At 32.5% G+C, this 20,396-nt stretch overlaps 1 protein-coding gene across 5 annotated transcripts in view; it reads right to left on the bottom strand.

The window, feature by feature from the left end:
• Nucleotides 1-20,396, bottom strand: part of LOC138314488 (voltage-gated inwardly rectifying potassium channel KCNH6-like) — a 164,346-nt gene that overhangs the window by 5,988 nt on the left and 137,962 nt on the right. For 3 of the 5 annotated variants that reach the window (XM_069254845.1, XM_069254847.1, XM_069254848.1), the window contains 5 exons: nucleotides 8,195-8,632; nucleotides 3,044-3,440; nucleotides 2,387-2,586; nucleotides 2,035-2,122; nucleotides 1,168-1,188 (listed from right to left, as the gene is read on the bottom strand). In XM_069254845.1, the coding sequence (XP_069110946.1) occupies nucleotides 1,168-1,188; nucleotides 2,035-2,122; nucleotides 2,387-2,586; nucleotides 3,044-3,440; nucleotides 8,195-8,632 (1,144 nt within the window). The remainder of the gene's footprint in view (nucleotides 1-1,167; nucleotides 1,189-2,034; nucleotides 2,123-2,386; nucleotides 2,587-3,043; nucleotides 3,441-8,194; nucleotides 8,633-20,396) is intronic. The other 2 variants (XM_069254846.1, XM_069254850.1) reach the window with 1 other exon arrangement.

Genomic DNA, 20,396 nt, shown 5'->3' with positions numbered 1-20,396 from the left:
CAAACTTCCTATGGATCACACAAACCTTCTTAAATTATCCGGGCTGAAGGCTAAAGTATACCCTTTATTTAGTGAGGATTTGTGACTACAAAGGTTAAGTCTATATCCAATGCTCTCACTACCATGACGATCCAACATGTCACACTATTTCAAATAATCTAACTACTTAAATTCTTATTTTAAGTTTTCAGTTCCGTGCAGCTGGCTGTACAAATGGGTGAGCCACAATATTAACCTCCTCTAGTGAAATTTGTTGAGAGGTATGTCTATCTGGTGTCAAGACTCGACTAATAGTGAAACATCTGTGAGTTATCTAAATATTTTCTATCTACATGTGTAGTCAAGTTATTTTCTTCAGTGTAAACATTATAAAAGGGAGGTACAGGGATTGTCTTCTCTCGTTATCTTGTGAGTGTGTTGTCTAGTCCTGATGTGTAGGTGATCAGGTCCTGACTACAGTCAGTCACAATCATGTGTAGTCGCTGTCATTAACATGCCTATCCTGGGGTGATGTTGGAAAGGTATCAGGCATCTTAAATCTAGCTTCAAGCGTACAACCACACCAGTTACCTCCCCTTATACATAACCTGTTAGAAACTGAACATAATAACTTTTACCTCCCCTTTAAATACAAGAATATGTTGCAATTTCAGAAACTACATCACATTAGTAACCTCCCCTTACGTGTTTATAAACTTGTTGTGACTACCGAAAATTTAACATCAAATTGGTTACCCTTCTCCCCTCTTACATAACCTGTTCTAATTACTGAAAATTTAACATCACAGCTGTTACCTCCCATTAGATACAACCAACTAAAACAAAAGAAACTGAATGACAACAGTCACCTGCCCTTAGATAGAACATGTTTAAACTATAGAAACTAAATGACAATCGCAGTTACCCCATTACATTAAATTGCTTCAAATATAAAAAAAGCAACAAGTTACCTCATCATTGATTCATTCTTACACTACCTTAGTTGTAGAACATTATATAAGAAGCAAAAAACAATAGCAGTTACCTCCCACTAATTAGTTTCCCTTCCCTTCAGTCCTTATTACTATGAGTGGCTGTAGCTGGAGAGCTATATTTAAGTCATGCTTGAGAAGTTTAGGGTAATGTTACGATGTCTTCCAGCATGCATGTCCCAAGTTATACAGTTACCTGACTCCGGAGAAAACAGCACTTTGAAAGTCAAAAGTAATTTCTAGAATGTTTCTATAACTATATATATCTCAAATTGAAAAGTCTATTGCTTTGTTGCTGTGACACACACAAAAAGATCATGTAGTCAATGAAATACATATGGGTTTTTTTTTGTTTTTTTGTTTCCAAAGCTTATCTACATGTCTATTATAAAAATAGATTTAAATAGACCTTTCATATTATAGGAAGATGATAAGATAAATATTTCCATATGTTTATTTTTGATAAAAATTATAAAATAAATAATTGAAAAACAAATAATAAATACTGCATATTAATTTGAGCACATTTTCAAGATCATTTAAAACAATAACTGTATGAAATGATAAATATACCCACCTAGAAATGAATTATATGATGAGGTTTTATATATTATATAAGACAGTGGGTGATGGACAGATAAGGGGGGAAAAATGGAAAGGAAACGGTGGTTCAAATTAAATCAAATTCTTTTTATTACTTTTGGCTTTTCAGCCAATCACTTTTAGTTTATTAGACAACTTTATTTCTATTTGACAATTAAAACAAAAGAACAATCTTTCTTTCCAATAAAACCAAAAACAAAACAAATCTAAAACATGAAAAAAGATACACTGAAAAAAATTAGATTTTCCTTGAAACATTGAAAATTGTAACTAACAACAAAATGTATTTTACTGATATTCCTTTGGATAAATTTAAACTTTCCTTAATCTAAGCGTGGAAGGGTTCATTATGGGAGTTTCAGGGGTGATTTCAGAGTGTCAATCTTAAAGAGTTGATTTGCTAACTGTTATTCTGGACAATGAGTGCAAGGTAATGCTTGCATTACTAAACCATACATACCTTTAAAAGCCTGGCAGTTGTTGATGAGCGTTTTATTCAAATGCAGACATATATCAGCTTGCAAACATTCTGGAAAACTTTTCAGGACCTGCAGAAAAAAAATTTGTGTTAAAAATATTAATTAAAATTTAAAAATAATAACATTTTTTTTTTTTTCTTCATCACTCATCCTGTAGCAGTTTCTACAGACGTTTATAGACACATATTATGTACACAATCATGTACAGAGTACACATTATATATAACGACTGAAAAATGCTCAATACAATATAAGAAATCATCTTTTGATAGTTTTAAAAATAACCTAGAATCTCACCAATTTTTAGCAGTATTATAAAGTTGATAAACCCACCATATTCATGTCAATGCCGTTTGTATATGACCACGCATGCTGGAAGTATTCCTCTAGTCTCTGTCGTAGTGGGTTCGGGATTTGATGGAATCGAATGAATTCTTTTATTCGTAACATCTGGGTATGGTATCGAGCTGTGCCACTATATAATCTTTGAATAATTGCTGATACATTACCAAAGATACTGGCGTACATCAACGCTGTAAGATAAAAATTCTCAGATCAGGTCAAATTATCATGGTGAAGTCTAACATGAAATTTTAAATAATAATTAATAGATAGATAATTCAGATATTGTTGCTTACATTTTAACTCAAACATACTTTGCTGCATACTGGTGTTCTTATCAATTGTTTTCCTCCTTAGAGTTAGATCCATTTTACCAAACCAAAATTACACAAATTATTTCCCTTTACAAAAGTTATCTCCCCTTACACTAAATTAAAGTTATCTCCCCTGATAATATTATTCCTTGCAGTTAACCTCCTTAAAATAACCTAATAAAAATCAGGTATTCTGCAAAAGAGTATACACATTGAGAATTATGATAATCAGATATTCCATGAATCAAAGTTATCTCCCTTCATCAAAACGATATTTATAAGTTATCAGATTACCTCCTTTTACCATTTCAACAGTTAGAGAGGCAATACTTACATCCAATCAGCATAATGAGTATGGAGAATATCTTCTCTGAGTTGGTGTTTGGGGACACGTTACCAAAGCCCACGGAGGTCAGACTGCTGAAGGTGAAATAGAGGGCCGTCACATATTTTGATTTAATCGTGGGTCCACCTGTACCGTTTACATATTGCTGGTGAGTTTGTTCCGCTAGCTGGTCCAGCCAACCGATCTTTGGCGGAGGAAGATGAGGTCTCTCAACGTTACCTATAGCGTACCATATACAGGCCAGCCAATGGGCTATCAGTGCAAAAGTTGCCATTAGCAACAACAGAACAGCTGCACCGTATTCAGAATATCTGTCCAATTTTCTAACTACTCTAACCAATCGGAGAAGACGAGCTGTTTTTAATAATCCAATCAGCGTGGCTGTCTGAAAGTACAAATATTGATAAACAGGTTATATAATGTTTGTGAAATAGTAATTAATTAAACTTAATTAATAAACCAATGGTATAAAGTGACATCATCGTTTATCTTCATGTATATGTACAATCATAAATTTTCTCCTACAACAACACTTGCATAATGTGTTAATTTTTACTCTTTCACATTTCTCTGGCATTTTTACATGACATCCATAATGTAAGTCTTGTGTTCAAAGAGTATGTCAACAGATGATTTTGATTTTTGATTTTCACTACTCTATATCTAAATATTTGTTAGGAAAACTTTATCAATTTGTCAACGAACATTACATTAAACATCACTAAATATGTTTGCAAACTTTTAACTCCAGAGAGTCTACTTAGTAACCCCCTATGAAGAAATTAAAGATTGATTTCTTCATATTTTGACCTGTTCTTTCTGATAGTAAAGACAGATTTTTGAAATTTTGAATATTAAAGAATTCGGACTTGATAAAATGGCCTAAAATGGGGGCTCAAAATCAGGAGTCTCCTTCCAAAATAGGGAGATTGGCAAGTATGTTTTTGATATGCCATTCTTTTCTGTGAATTATATTTAAATGACGTTTGGTTGTTAAAGTTTTACATTCTAATGTCTTCAATATTAATAAGCTTGTTTGATTTGATAGTATGTTCCTTTCAAAGATGGCAACCTTTTAATTAATATTTCTTTTGAACCTTTTAATTAATATTTCTTTTGATGATAAGAACACACAAAATCATGGGCCTTGCATTAAATACAATAAGGTGATCCTAAGGAGATAAGAATCATCGGTATTATCATACACCTAGGTCAGACATATAGAAATATGTTTATAAAACCCTTCCTCCTTAATTAATAATCACCATACAACCAACACACTACAGGCACTAACACCCAGATAACCAGATACAGCTGTGCTTCATACTCACCCTCAACTTTCTATAACCTAAAGTCACTTGTAAAAAAAGTCTATTTGGCCTGATTTCATAAAATATCATTTCATTGCTGATATATTGATACGTATAAAAAAAAGTATCAAATTTAAAGCTAATGTAGTAGTATAATTTTACGTTCAGGAATGTTTCTTTTTTATAAACTAGTTTCTGAAAAATAGCAATTTAATTGGCAGGAAAAAAAACTTAATGTAATATAATCGTTATTTTTTTACAAACACAAAAAAACAATAAATCCACAAGTAACACTGCACACAAGTGAGAGATTTTTACCCAGGGCTGAATAAACAATAAGAAATAGAAGTTCAAAGCTAAAATTAGTCACTAATTCAAAAACACAATTTCCAAACCACTTAGATAGAAATATAAGCACATGTAGATAGTCCACAATTATTCCTCACACACAGAATTGTTGAAATTTTTTTCCCCTCAATGATATCAATTCACATCCTTAAAATATCAGTGATATTTATACTACAGATATTGATGTATATAGATACTAGATATAATGCTATAATGAATAGCAGATATTGTCATACAGATATCACTGATGTTACTGCTAGCACCATTGATGTTGATGCTATAGTCCTGAATGTTACTGCTGGAATTGATGATATAAGAACTTAAGTCAGTAATGTTACTGCTTGCAGTCTTTGACGTTGATACCATAGTCATGAATGTTACTGCTGGAATTGATGATATAAGAACTAAAGTCACTGATGTTACAGCTAGCAGTCATTGACAAAGATACTGTAGTCTTGAATGTTACTACTGGAATTGATGATATAAGAACTAAAGTCACTGATGTTACAGCTAGCAGTCATTGACAAAGATACTGTAGTCTTGAATGTTACTACTGGAATTGATGATATAAGAACTAAAGTCACTGATGTTACAGCTAGCAGTATTGACAAAGATACTGTAGTCTTGAATGTTACTACTGGAATTGATGATATAAGAACTAAAGTCACTGATGTTACAGCTAGCAGTCATTGACAAAGATACTGTAGTCTTGAATGTTACTACTGGAATTGATGATATAAGAACTAAAGTCACTGATGTTACAGCTAGCAGTCATTGACAAAGATACTGTAGTCTTGAATGTTACTACTGGAATTGATGATATAAGAACTAAAGTCACTGATGTTACAGCTAGCAGTCATTGACAAAGATACTGTAGTCTTGAATGTACTACTGGAATTGATGATATAAGAACTAAAGTCACTGATGTTACAGCTAGCAGTCATTGACGTAAATACCATAGTCATGAATGTTACTACTGGAATTGATGATATAAGAACTAAAGTCACTGATGTTACAGCTAGCAGTCATTGACGTAAATACTGTAGTCTTGAATGTTACTACTGGAATTGATGATATAAGAACTAAAGTCACTGATGTTACAGCTAGCAGTCATTGAGTCTATGTATACTGGAATAGTCTAGAATGTGTTACTACTGGAATTACTAGTGAATGTTACTACTAATTGAACTAAAATAAAGTCACTGATGTTACAGCTAGCAGTCATTGACAATGATACTGTAGTCTTGAATGTTACTACTGGAATTGATGATATAAGAACTAAAGTCACTGATGTTACAGCTAGCAGTCATTGACAATGATACATGTATCCATAATGTGTGTCTTGTGTTCAAAGATTAACTGTCAACAGATGATTTTGATTTTTGATTTTCACTTGTACTCTATATCTAAATATTTGTTAGGAAAACTTTATCAATTTGTCAACGAACATTACATTAAACATCACTAAATATGTTTGCAAACTTTTAACTCCAGAGAGTCTACTTAGTAACCCCCTATGAAGAAATTAAAGATTGATTTTTGCACATTTTGACCTGTTCTTTCTGATAGTGAAGACAGATTTCTGACATTTTGAATATTAAAGAATTTGGACTTGCTAAAATGGCCTAAAATGGGGGCTCAAAATTTGGAGTCTCCCTCCAAAATAGGGAGGTTGGCAAGTATGTGTTTGATATGCCATTCTGTGAACTATATATAAATGATGTTTGGTTGTTAAAGTATTATACATTCTTATGCCATCAATATCAATAAGCTTGTTTGATTTGATAGTATATTCTTCTCAAAGATGGCAACCTTTTAATTAATATTTCTTTTGATGATAAGAACACACAAAATCATGGGCCTTGCATTAAATACAATAAGGTGATCCTAAGGAGATAAGAATCATCGGTATTATCATACACCTAGGTCAGACATAGAAATATGTTTATAAAACCATTCCTCCTTAATTAATGATCACCATACAACCAACACACTACAGACACTAACACCCAGATAACCAGATACAGCTGTGCTACATACTCACCCTCAACTTTCTATAACCTAAAGTCACTGGTAAAAAAAGTCTATTTGGCCTGATTTCATAAAATATCATTTCATTGCTGATATATTGATACATATAAAAAAAAAAGTATCAAATTTAAAGCTAATGTAGTAGTATTATTTTACGTTCAGGAATGTTTCTTTTTTAGAAACTAGTTTCTGAAAAATAGCAATTTAATTGGCAGGAAAAAAAACTTACGTAATATGAATCTTTATTTTTTTACAAACACAAAAAAAACAAGAAATCCACAAGTAACACTGCACACAAGTGAGAGATTTTTACCCAGGGCTGAATAAACAATAAGAAATAGAAGTTCAAAGCTAAAAATTAGTCACTAATTCAAAAACACAATTTCCAAACCACTTAGATAGAAATATAAGCACATGTAGATAGTCCACAATTATTCCTCACACACAGAATTGTTGAAACATTTTTTTTCCTCAATGATATCAATTCACATCCTTAAAATATCAGTGATATCTATACTACAGATATTGATGTATATAGATACTAGATATAGTGCTATAATGAATAGCAGATATTGTCATACAGATATCACTGATGTTACTACTAGCACCATTGATGTTGATTCTATGGTCATGAATGTTACTGCTGGAATTGATGATATAAGAACTAAAGTCAATGATGTAACAGCTAGCAGTCATTGACGAAGATACTGTAGTCTTGAATGTTACTGCTGGAATTGATGATAAAGAACTAAAGTCACTGATGTTACAGCTAGATACTATAGTAACGAATGCTACTGTATGTTACTGTTGCTCTGGTGCAGAGTGAGTAGTTTACTGTTGATTAATGTACGTGCCTAAGAAAAACTGTTTTTTTAAAAGGATTGATCAATAAGTGTGGTCACATATAGAGGGACTACTGTACTGGAGTTAATATTTCTACAATTGCTCGTAGATAGTGAGATATCACATACTACTCAAATCCTACCTGTAATGTAATGCCCCCTGGCACTCTCAACTAAACAATATAAATTTACACTTCCTTGTTATTATAAGTTACTTAATCAAAAATTCAATTTGTATTTTCTAATTATCCCGTAAAATTCTGATATTTGTAGATTATGTCCCTTGAACTGAGGTGCGTTAATTGGCCTGCACCCAGTTTAAACTTTATATTTGTTCATGTTATTTGTTTCTGTTCTATTGTTTATATATTGCCGTTGAATTACAAATGTAATAATATGTAATTGTAAAAAAGCAATAAAGAATTGAATTGAATTTAATTGAATTGTAACATTTTGAGACAGATTCTTAACGTTCTATGACATCTATACAGAAAACATTAATGGCATTCACATTTTACTTATTATGAAAATCTGTGCCATATTTTTTGATTTTTTTTTTTTAATTTTTTTTTTAAATAATGAGAAAAAGTTTTCGATAAGATACCAACCTCATCTGTCTCTGATCCAAACAGAAGAAGATCAAATGGAATAGCAGCCACAACATCTATAAGGAACCATCCTTTGAAATAATGCACAGCAATTTTGCCTGGGTGACTAACCACTTCATCGTTTTTATTTACATATGTTGTTCTAAAGTTTATCAAGATGTCAATAATGAACATGATATCAACAATCAAGTCAATGATAGTCATAGGATTCTGGTAACGCACTTCAATACTTTTGTTTCCATCGCGATTCCGGCTATTTTCTTCGCTCAATAAGAACGCCGCCGCGTAGGGTGTAAATATAGCGGTATATATAACAAGGAGAAGTATGATCCAGTCCCACACCGCTTTAAACGGAGAGTAGTGAAGTATGGTGAGGCGATGTATACGGGGAGATTGTAACTTATACTCCGGCAGCACATCCGCACCCAAAGACAGTACCTGGAAAATAATAAAACAATTTTAAAAATAACGCACATTGTTAAATGTTTCCCAAACAGAATGACTTTTTCTAAATCTTTATTAAAGGTAAACAATTTTTGGAATAATTATTTATATTTTATCTAAAGTGAAATGAAAATTGGTAATTAGAAAAAGTCATTTTCAACAATGATTAATGACAAAAAATCCTTGATATTTTGATTAATGTATTTTCAAATTTTCAATTGATTTCTTTTTTATTTTCACAATTTAGCAAGAGCTTTATGCGTTAGATAACAGGGAAAACATACTTGATATTTTATCAATTAATTGAATTATTGGTAAAAAATAACTTGCATTAAAATTCATCATCTTAAGAGAAGAGTTAAAATAAAAAAATTACGAAATATTTCAAAAAGATATTTTAAAAGTAAACAGGATACTACATATTTCAAACATCAAAAATACTGATACACTGATATAGCTGTGATATTTATTTCAATTATAATTTATATCATGTATCGAAATATATACAGAAATGGTTTTTATCAAACTTTATAATTTTTTTCTTCTTTGTTTTTTTGCTTCTCTTTTTTTGAATATTCACTCTTTTAGATTTCGTTTATGTTTTAAGGGTCAACAAAAAATGATTGATTTACACGTATACTATATACTTGTACCCACACACTGCACATACAAAGACAACACAAAATACAGCTTCACTTCACCACAGCACAAACAGATGGCAATATAGCTAAGCAGCAGGGGCAATAACTCTGGAAAAGGGAGATAATTCATCTTTGGGGAAAGGTAGAAGAGCAAGGGGTATAACTTATGGTCTTTCAAATGAAGATAATTTCACAAACTTCTTTAAATGAGAATCACAAACAACTTTCAACAATATATAGAAGGGAATGGATAAATAGTAAGGGTAAGGGAAATAACTCTATACAATTGACAAGGGAAGATAACTTCAAACAAAACACAAGGAACAGCTCCATTGAATTTATAGGAAAGATGATTAACTTTACACTTAAAAAGCTGCAAAAACAGAAATAACAAGTAGTACCTGAATTGTCAATGACGTTTCACATCATATTCTAATTGTTCATTAGATAATAAAAAAGAATGGACATCAACATGTAGAAAAAGATCACAGAATATCTAAGTAAAATAGATACTTCAGTGCAGGACTATTATTCACAGGATCACTGTAGCAATAGTTTTATGTAAACAACCACACTGATTATAGACATCTGCTTACAATTCATCATTAGTGTGTGCAGGAAAACAGTCTACATATCTATATATGTGTGCGTTATTTTTTTCTCAAACATAAATAACATAAAGACGCACAAACTATTGGTTTGACAAACTAACACCTGTTCAAAAATCCTGTAGGACAAACAAATTATGAGACATACAGAATATTATATCTTTATTTTTAAATCTGAAATCCCCCCTTCCGCCCCCCCGCCCCCAAAAAAAAAAAAAAAAACATAGTCCACATTGTAATGTGTATTGACCATTTGTTGTTGATTAAGGTAGATCCGTACCATGGGGAAACAAAATTTGTATTTCAAGGGAGCATAAAAACCAACCACTGACAAATCAGATGCAGGCACCATGCAGCCATGACGTTCCTGTGACACATATTTTATAAATAGCATCAGCATCCATAGTTCACAGTCCACAGTTACAACCACAGAAACACTGCAGATTTACATGACTGCATGCATGCATGGTTTGTAGCCCTTTTTTTCCTCAGATTTTTCAACAAGACCATTGATAATAGTATTTCTAAATATAAGTATATCATAGCTTAAAAAATATAAGAATAAAATACAGTTAAAACTGAAAATTTCTGAAATTCTGCTATGAAAAGTGCATTTATTCTTTTGAAATGGTTCAAAGATGTCAGAATGAAGCTAAAGTGAAAATACTCTGTAAATTGTGAAATTGTATAATATTCACACCAATAGACGTACTACATTGATATATTTAGGTTAACAGGATGTTTTTGAGTATCAAGTCCTAAATAGTTATAAACTCAACTAAGGTATCATTAATTACTGTAAAAAAACCATGATAGTGACAATACCCCAGTATCCGTAATAATTTGTTAAAGATTCTATAACCGTATTCGCCATAATTATAGCACCCCTCCTGCCTATAAGTGCCCCTCCCTTTTTCTGGAAAAGAATTGAAGTTATATAAATGCCCACATCCAATGGAAATAACCCTGTTTTACAACATGTGACGTCTCTAACATCAGCATTGTATCCCATATTACATGAACTTGTGAATCTTTTACATGTGAATCATGACGTAATAATGTGTCTTAAACGATAAAAGGCATATGCATGTTTACTGTAACAGATTAATATACCATGAGGACAGAAAGATTTAAAATATAGCTGACTTTTTTCGTCCACAACCTACATTAAGGTTCATCAACAAGCGTCCCCCTTTGTTCCAATTATTTAAGCGCCCTGGGTGCTACTTACGGCAAATACGGTACTGATAGGTATTACAATTTCTGTAATAATATTTATAGAATATATTATACATGATTAGAATTTCTTGATCTTCACATCAAAGACCATGCCCCTTTCAGAAATGCAATTAGTATTTTTTGCCTTAACCTAGATATCTCAAACTTAACTTTTATGACTTTCTCTAAATTGTAAATACGAAAAATCTTTGAACTATCCATCTATGAAATTGGTTGCATTTAGAATGCTAGCTGCTAGTGAAGCGGAGCTATTCTAATTAAGTCATGAGGAAACAATCTTACACGCATGGGTGATTTGTCATAAATTATCAGCAACCAATGGAGCATGAAATCTGACAGTAATGCATCTTTTACAAAAATAGTTTCCAAGTTCTTCTAATCTTAAACCTGAATTGGATAAACTACAAAGTGTATTAATTGGTATACCATGAAACCAGTGAGTGTAATTACTAACTTTAACATTTATTTCAACCAGTTCTCAAACAGAAGATTATAGCTAGCAATCAGAACATTGCTCCATAATTGCTGACTTGACCTGTATTATACTGATCGTTACATCCCCACATGAGTGGCTTAATTAAAGGTATATTATAGTAATACATGTGATCAGTAAGTTTGATAGATTCCTAATATAATATGTGCTATTTACATATTGTTGGTGCAAAGTCAATATAACTACCTTTTATTGACCATTTTTTGTTTTAATTTCATAAATTGCATATAATATTAAGATATCGCACAATACAATACCGCCGGCTATAATATATACTACTTTACTAATCACCGAGTGTCGTACCAGCATAATAAGACATATTATAGACTGCGACTCTAAAGCTTGTGATGATAATATATATATATATATAGTTAAGTGGTATGCTGTGCTGTGGCATTTTTACCTCTGCAGCTGAAGAGCTCCTGAATCCATCATGACAAGATCCCTGTAATGTTGCATATTTTACAAAACGCCATATGACATCAAGTCACAACTTTCCTCAGTGTTTGGACAGTAATACAATCAACTCATAGCCTTAAAGGTCAACATTATATATACAGGAAAAAAAAGTAATATCTGAAGGGACTACTTTTTATGTAATTACCAGGTATGCATTTGAAGCACAGATGTAATTTTCATGGTATTTTGCTTTTTGAGTCCTGGAACCTTATTAATTTCTTCCACAAATTGTGCAGTCTCTACACACTTAAAGAGATGTAAGTATATTCAATGGACATTAATAGCCTGGTGCTGAGTCCCCTATAAAGATGTAGACACTAAAGAATTGATTATTTTTCATCTTTAGTTTCAGAGGAGATAACTCCAATATTTTGTCCACTATATAGTCTATACTTGGTCTTAAATCACAAGAGATCCAATAGGCCTGTAGTCTTCATTTGCTTGTATTGAACCTTTTTGTTTAATTGTCTTTAGTACAATATAAATCATGGATGATTTTTTGTAACTTCATTGATGGAACATTAAAGTTATACATTTGTGTGTGTGTGTGTGTGTGTGTGGGGGGGGGGGGGGGGGGGGGGGGGGGAGGAATGAACAAACTTGGACACATTCCTCTGTATGTTACATTGATCAACATTAGGTTTCTGCATGGCCGGTAACCTTGGAGAGAAAAGTTGATGGAAGATTTTGTTATGACACCTTTGATCCTATACTATGTAAATCAGGTATTACCATATTCGACCCAATATTAGCGCCCAGGGCGTTTAAAAAATGGAAAATATGAAAAGGTGCTTAATAAGACAAAATTATTTCAAACCTGTAGTTTTGATAATTTTGGTATTAATGCCAGGGCTTTGAAATAAGGCATCAAAATGGGGAGCATCACTTGTCAGGACATGGGGGCTTATTGGGTCGAATACGGTAAGTAGTATCCATGTGTGTACAACCTAATAAATACACACCTATTACTTTTTATTATATACATTATATTTATAAGGAAACATATTGAGAAGTCAGTACTTCATTCTTCATCAAATCAGAACACATTTGATCTGTAATCAGTATAGAGGCACATCTCTATACTACTACATGTGTACTCAATTTACCAATATTTTCAGACAGGAATCTCCTGTATAATTCTGCTTTTCTAAGAACACAAAATTAAATCATAGGCTACATGTCCTAAACATCTAGGGTTACATAGTACTGACAGTCCTTGAAAAGGTTGGAGAGTACCGAGATCGGCACCAATTCTAATTGACAACTATGCTGAATGGATGTTTAGACAGTGTAGAATCTCTACATGTTTCATTCTCGATTCATTTGCATTATTATTTGACACATGAAACAACAATTTTAAACAAAATTATTCATATCAGTCCTGATACTAAGTTGGCAAAAGTCAATCATTTGTTTCAAGCTTGTATTATGGTCTTATACATATAAATGCTTCTCCAAGACATTAACACATGAAATGTTCGTTTTTAAGTTGTTGCGTATAAAACTATCAGCAATGTGTGGTTCCCACACGTATAAATTCAAACCATAAATAAAACAGAATAAACAAAAGAACTCACCACTAAGGTAAGGACAGCAAACATCTTAGTGTATTTACCAGGCTGAACGAGGACCTCAATCTTAGGTTTTTACTACATCACTGAGTGTAAACAAACTCCAAATAGGCGGTGACAAATCAACAAAATAGACACTTTACATTTTTGAAAAAGCAGAATTCAAAAGAATGCACCTGTGTAGTTTTTAAAAATTCACAAGTACCAGTAATTCTTTTCTATTTTGTATTTTTTTCCACAAAATTTTTATCTCAATTTTGCCTCCAGCAGCCATTTCTGATCATTATCAAGTATGAGAGGTAAACACAATCCAGATGGCAATGTTTTTACTTTTGGAACGTTTCCAGATTTATAACAAAATGTGTAAACTTTTAAAGCCCCCCTCCCCCCCCACCCCCAAACATGTAGTGACGGGTAGTGAACTTTACGAGCTAATTTGATAGGTCTTACTATCTACCTTTGATTAGGGAATGCTTTTATGAGCGGAGAAAAGTTGAAATTTGTTCCAGATGTATATGACATGGTTGGAGGTGTTGATGTAACCATTGTGAGTATTTGGAGGTGAGAATGGTTATAAGGTGTATGGCATCTGATGTTATATTTAGTCATCAACTCAACAAATACAACAGCTGTTTAAACAAATATTACTGTGCTATCGTTTTCAGAACTACTTGATATAACACAAAGATCAGTCGATCAAGATAAAAAGAGATCTATAATTACCATATTTGACCCAATAAGGGCCCCTCTCCCTTTTGAGGCCTCAAATTCAATTGCCTGGACATAAGACCAAGAATATCATTAACTGTTTAGGTTTGTAAAATTTTGTCTTATTCAGTACCTTTTCATTTTTCAATTTTTTATGCCCTGTGTACTATTGGTAGGAACCGCTAGGGTAAATCCAATGATTTGGAGCTGGAGACTTGATCAAGTCTTACAGTTTATTTGGACTCAGTCCTTAATATTACCATTTTTTTTATTTATTTATTTTTATTTATTTCTTTATTTATTTATTTATTTACTATTTATTTATTTATTTAACATATTTGACATTTTATAGGAGTGGAGACGGTGTGGAGGTTGTGGTATTCATATTTTATTTTTAAGGGGTATAGGGGGGATGGGTGTGGTAATCAGAGTTATCTGCCCTTCAGGAACAAATCAATCTAGAACCAGATTATTACCTAATGATATTGTTATATGATCTTAACTGAAATTAAAGTGCTTATTCTTTGTAAGTTTTAATATAACTCTCTTAGTAGTCTTTATCATCAGGCGTTTTGTGAATTGAGTTATGTCAGGTGATATGTACGTTTCCAAATTACCTGGTTCATTGTTTGAAAGGTATTGTCATCTCATAGATTCTGTGAAGGAATTATTGGTTCACAAAATGTAGCTAAGTGACATATGATGGGTATGGGGTTTTGTTTAGGTACATATCCCACTAGACAGGCCACTAGTCTGCAGATTGATAAATCACTTAAATTTGCCTCTACGACATTTGAAGTTTTAAATAAAAGGGAGATAATCTAGTATAGGAATTCAGCAGAAATTATGTATCAACAAAAAGGATCTGGTGGGCAGTCTGTAACTCTCGCTCCCTGTTAAAATTTGGCTGTATGTTCCATAGAACCCTCGGTGTTGTGCAACCTAAATGATTTGTGATAAGAAGTACCTTACCAATATTTCCCTGGCACAGATAGACAGGAATACCTGTCTGCAGCTGCCGGGTATTAAACATGTTTTATCAGACACCTAAAACCTGCAAATTGGTCTGCATGAGCTTAGACACTACACCAGCTCCAACTTCTGTCACAGAAAGCAGCCAGGATACACTTATAGACATACATTCTCACCTGACAGAGATAAAAGTACATTTATGAGATTCTCGTTAAGTCAACACCTGAAGTATTTCAATACATTACTAGTCTTCCTTGATCTCCTCAAACTCTGTTACACCATCCATCAACCCAACCTCTTCCCCTACATACCCTATTCCATCTAATATGCTCAATCAACCCCTTCTCCAACATATTCCATTCCGTTCAATATGCTCGCTTCTCCCTCAAATTCTATTTCTTATTAAATTAAAGTTAAATTTCCGTACACCAAAATATGTAGATGCACTTGTTAGTTTTCAAAATAATACCTGAAATATACTAGGTGATACAGGAGATTAATGGATATCTTCCAAATTTCAATAATATTTTGTTCAAAATATTGAATATAAGACATTTGCATCCCAGATGTGTTAGAATTGCAGAGATAACTAACCTGCAAATCAGAATATAAAGCACAGTCTTAGCTTCTTTCTTAGTGTATCAAGTCTAATTTTTCCAGTAATGCAACATGTTATATATATACGTATCAATGTATAATATATGGATGACTGTGGGCGTTATTTTCAGAAATACAAATTAGGATGAATATGTTTGATCATGAGATCAGACGGAAATCACAAAGAAAAAACAAAATCATGAATAATGTCTGGTAACCATCAATTGTAGAGTCATGCCTCACTTTCATCTGTAACCATGGTAACTAGATGATCATGGTAAATATATGTCTGTTCCACATTTCATCTCTCTGTGTACATCAAAATAAACTATACTTAAGCACAAACATACTTTGTAATATGTTGATTTTATATGCATGTAATGTTTTGACAGGGCGCTCACACGCAGCAACTATGAAATAATATTTATATAGCATTGGAGTACAGATACGATTAGTTAATAATATGTTTATACCAGTCTTCTGTTTCTCAAGACATGCTTTAATCCAGAAACGATTTCTACTATACTTACTATTAGAATCTAAATGTTTGATTTAAAAACTTTAAATTAATCTAGGTAAGCCACTAAAACTTCTTACATGCATCTGAATTGTAGGTGAAAGTTTTCAGAAATTAAGACATCAGACAGACAATAGCTTCGTTAGATACAATGATCGTTACCTGTAAGTGATCCTCTTGTAGATAAGCTTGTTCATTATTTACGGCAGAAGACATCAGCGCTGCATTTTTTGCATTCATTTTTTTTGTGATAAAATTTAAGTTCAACTAAGTCTTAGGACATGAAGTTGAAATTCATCCAAAAGCGAAATTTCAAAAAGTTGTTGCTCTGATGTATAGAAAGATGAACCATCCATATTTAACAGCTCCAATTTGTTTGAAAACACAATCTTTGCTCCACATCTTCCTTGTTTTGTATCAGTTCAAGGCACACAGTCTATGCACACCATGTTTGATAGCAATCTGGAGATACATTTCACTGACAAAAACCGTTAGTAATTGCATTGAAGATACAAATCCCATAATGTGTATATATATATCCCTTCATTCTGCTAGCATACAATCCACATTGAAGTTTATAGACATAAAATTGTATGAACTTTATAGTACATGAGGTGACCGTTCTCACATGCAGAATCCATTAGAAAGTTCAGAGTGTGTGGTCCTGATATGTCCTATTCTGCTATCATATCTTCACAACATTTCGGCAGTTCATGCTTCCATGAATGCACAAAGTTGATCATTTGGGCCTGTCAGTGTAGAGTATGTAATTCTGTGGGGGAGACTTGGCAGATACTGGGATCCAATTGCTTCAGATTCTCTGAACAAACACTTATACCGCCCAATTACATTGAATCCCATCAAGGCAGTGATGAAATTGTCTGTATTTATCAAACACGTAATATTCTGTAACAGTTCAAAGACAAACAGTGCAATAATGGTGCCGTTGTTGGTTGGTGCGCTACCTTGGAATCAATCCTACCTGTTGTTTTATACACTGTAGTGGTTGTATATTAACTGTTATTTACATCTTGTCTAAAAATCAATCTTAAAGTGGGTGTGTTCGGGATATTTTTATACCGAAAAGTAAAATAGACATTGTCAAAAAACGAAGAAATCAAATTTCTGATTTTCAGACTCCTTAATTGGTTGTCCCAATTAAGTCAAAAAGACACATTATCAATGAACCTGAGATTAAGCTGCGTTACAGACCCTGCATGTAACCCTACATAACAACATGCAGACTTTTATTTCTCATATCTGACCAGTAAGCAGGGGATTTCTTTTAATGTTAGCAAGAATTTTATAGAACAACTGTTTTTTATGCATGGTCAGTGATGTAATACAAAAACGTTAATAGAGAAAAGGGTATGATAAATCAACTTAGTGTTCAATAACAGTGTTTATCTGTCCATTCCGATAAAACAAACATGGATTGTATAGTCTAATCAATGACTGCTGACACAATATTTACCCTTGGTGTTCCTACCAGGAACAGGTTATTATCTGTTTATTACTTTAGAGAACATCCAGGGCTACGACTGAAGAGCTTTATTTGTCAGATAATTGAGACAAAATATGATGGCACATTGCTAAATACACATTAAAAAATTTACGTCTAATTATTCAAAGCGTACCAGCTAAGTTACCGGTATGTCCAATTATTCAAAGTGTACCAGTTTTACTACAAGATATTTACATAGAAACACAGAACTAGATCATATAAAATCTTCATTATCTAAAGAAAACTTTTGGTTTATGCTATCCCTTGTAGCCAAATCTTAACCAATGGGAGAGGATATTGTATTAAAAATCTCTTTCTATGGGAAGTCACTCCCAAATGATGAGTGCCGGCAACTGGCATGCCCACTATAACTGTCCAGAAACAGTTTGGAGGATAGATGAATATTACACACAACTATCAGGTAATTTATTCTTCTGTAGATCTTACTTTCTGTGCCGTCTTCTGGACCAGCTTCAGTCATATGTTATATATCTTCATTAAGTAGCACATGAATGAGATTTGTTTTGTGAATATCTTAAAAGGATTGGAACAAGAACATCACCTTGGAGTATACCTTTGAAAGCTTAAAACATATCTGATCACCAACCTTTCAATCAAGGTAGAATTATTATAAGTTGACAGTAATGTAACCATCTACAGTTAATTCTGATACACTCCCATTTTTTTATTTGCACAGAAAGAACATTTTAATTCTACTTTATCTTACCTTTGAGATCTAGGTTAAGTTAAGATAAATCAGACATAAGACTCTTCCTTATATGGATATGAATGATATCGGAATATTCTACCTGAGGGTCACAAAATTTTGCAAAACATGAGGCTTGCTTAAGATTTACAAATTTTTGTGATCTCAAGGGTAAAATATTGTTTTCCTTCAAGAGTCTTATATTATTTATTTATCGCAATACCACTCTTAGGTGACAATTCACAGAAAACACTTTATATAGGGCATCCAACAACAACTATTGGTCATGATATTAACAAAAATTCTATTGGAGTTAAAATTTCTAACTCAATGGACTGTAACTACCACAGCAGCACAGTCAAGTCCATTTCTCTAAGCTTAGGAGAAAAGATAGTAGACTTTATCAGCAATAGGCACTGCTTAAATGTCTAGGGTAACCTGAGAACAAAGTTTTGTGCTAAGTTACAAAAATAACAGATAAAAATGTGCTTTCTACAAAAACCACACCTATGAATTTGTCTAACACGTACACTTCACTTGTTGGTTGTCCTTAATACTATGTAATACTAAGTATGCAGTACATCTCAACATTTATTCTGGGACCATGGTAATCGTTGATATGAGTAAAGCAGAAGAATTAAAAATTAAAAAAAAAAAAAAAAAAAAAAAAAAAAATCTTTCAATTGAAAGTGATTAAAAAAACTCTATTAATGAACTACCATATAAAGTGAGAATGGAACACAAGCTCCTCTACAGGATAAAAACGTCCAAACAGACAACTAAATCTACAGATTGTCACGTACGAGTCCACTCTTCACCATTGAGGAGCGCACAGCTGTCTGTCGCTGTTTGAAGAATGACAATGCTGCTTCCATGGTTTTTTTGGCACCCTCCTGTTCATTTCAAATAAATGACATGCAAAATCAAATCATATTTCAAAATAAACAAAATGTTACAATGAAATCAATTAAAAATGAAAAGAAATTAACAATTAAATCAATTATGTTAAAAAAAAAAAGAAGAAAAAAAGATAAATCAAATGGATTTAATCAAAATAGTTATGACAGTAAAATCAGTTTTATATGACATTTAAACTTAATAAATGAAAATTTGATAAAACTTTTATTTAGAAAAAAAATAAATAATTAAAATGACTGTTTGGAATCTTGAAAAAAATTATGAATAAACTATAAAAAAAATGTAAACATATATCCACAAATGAACAATAAGAAATTAAATACAAAACAAATAAAGCAGAAAAGTAAAAGATACACATTATGCCTAAAACAATACATCAAAACAAAACAATCTCTCTCACATAGAAACATGTAAAAGGATAGAGCAGTTCTAACAATTCAAACGTTGGACTGATCTTGATCCATATTTTTCAGTTTTTGAAGTTTTTATCCCCCACATATTTGATAAACTAGCTGTAAACTAGCTGGTACGTCCTATATAGGGTAAACTTGATTGACCCATATTTCCTACAACAATATCTGACCAAGGTTATTATCCACAGGCCATCTATAAATAAACCAACCTCATGTTTGTACCTAGGTATCTAATGGTCAGATCTAGTGGTCAGCAGCCACAGAAATCCTCCAGAGGATATTTCCAGTATGAGATTTCTATCAAGCCTGATGTTCACATCCAACTCACTTAGCTGTATTGTCATACATATAACAAATAATAACAAAGGAAACTTGTCTGATATCATATAGCATTGTACTCTCATTAGAGGCT

Source organism: Argopecten irradians, chromosome 2, assembly GCF_041381155.1.
Source record: "Argopecten irradians isolate NY chromosome 2, Ai_NY, whole genome shotgun sequence".
Taxonomy (NCBI): Eukaryota; Metazoa; Mollusca; class Bivalvia; order Pectinida; family Pectinidae; genus Argopecten; species Argopecten irradians.
Note: the sequence above shows the minus strand (reverse complement) of the source record. Positions and strands in the feature narration are given on the sequence as shown.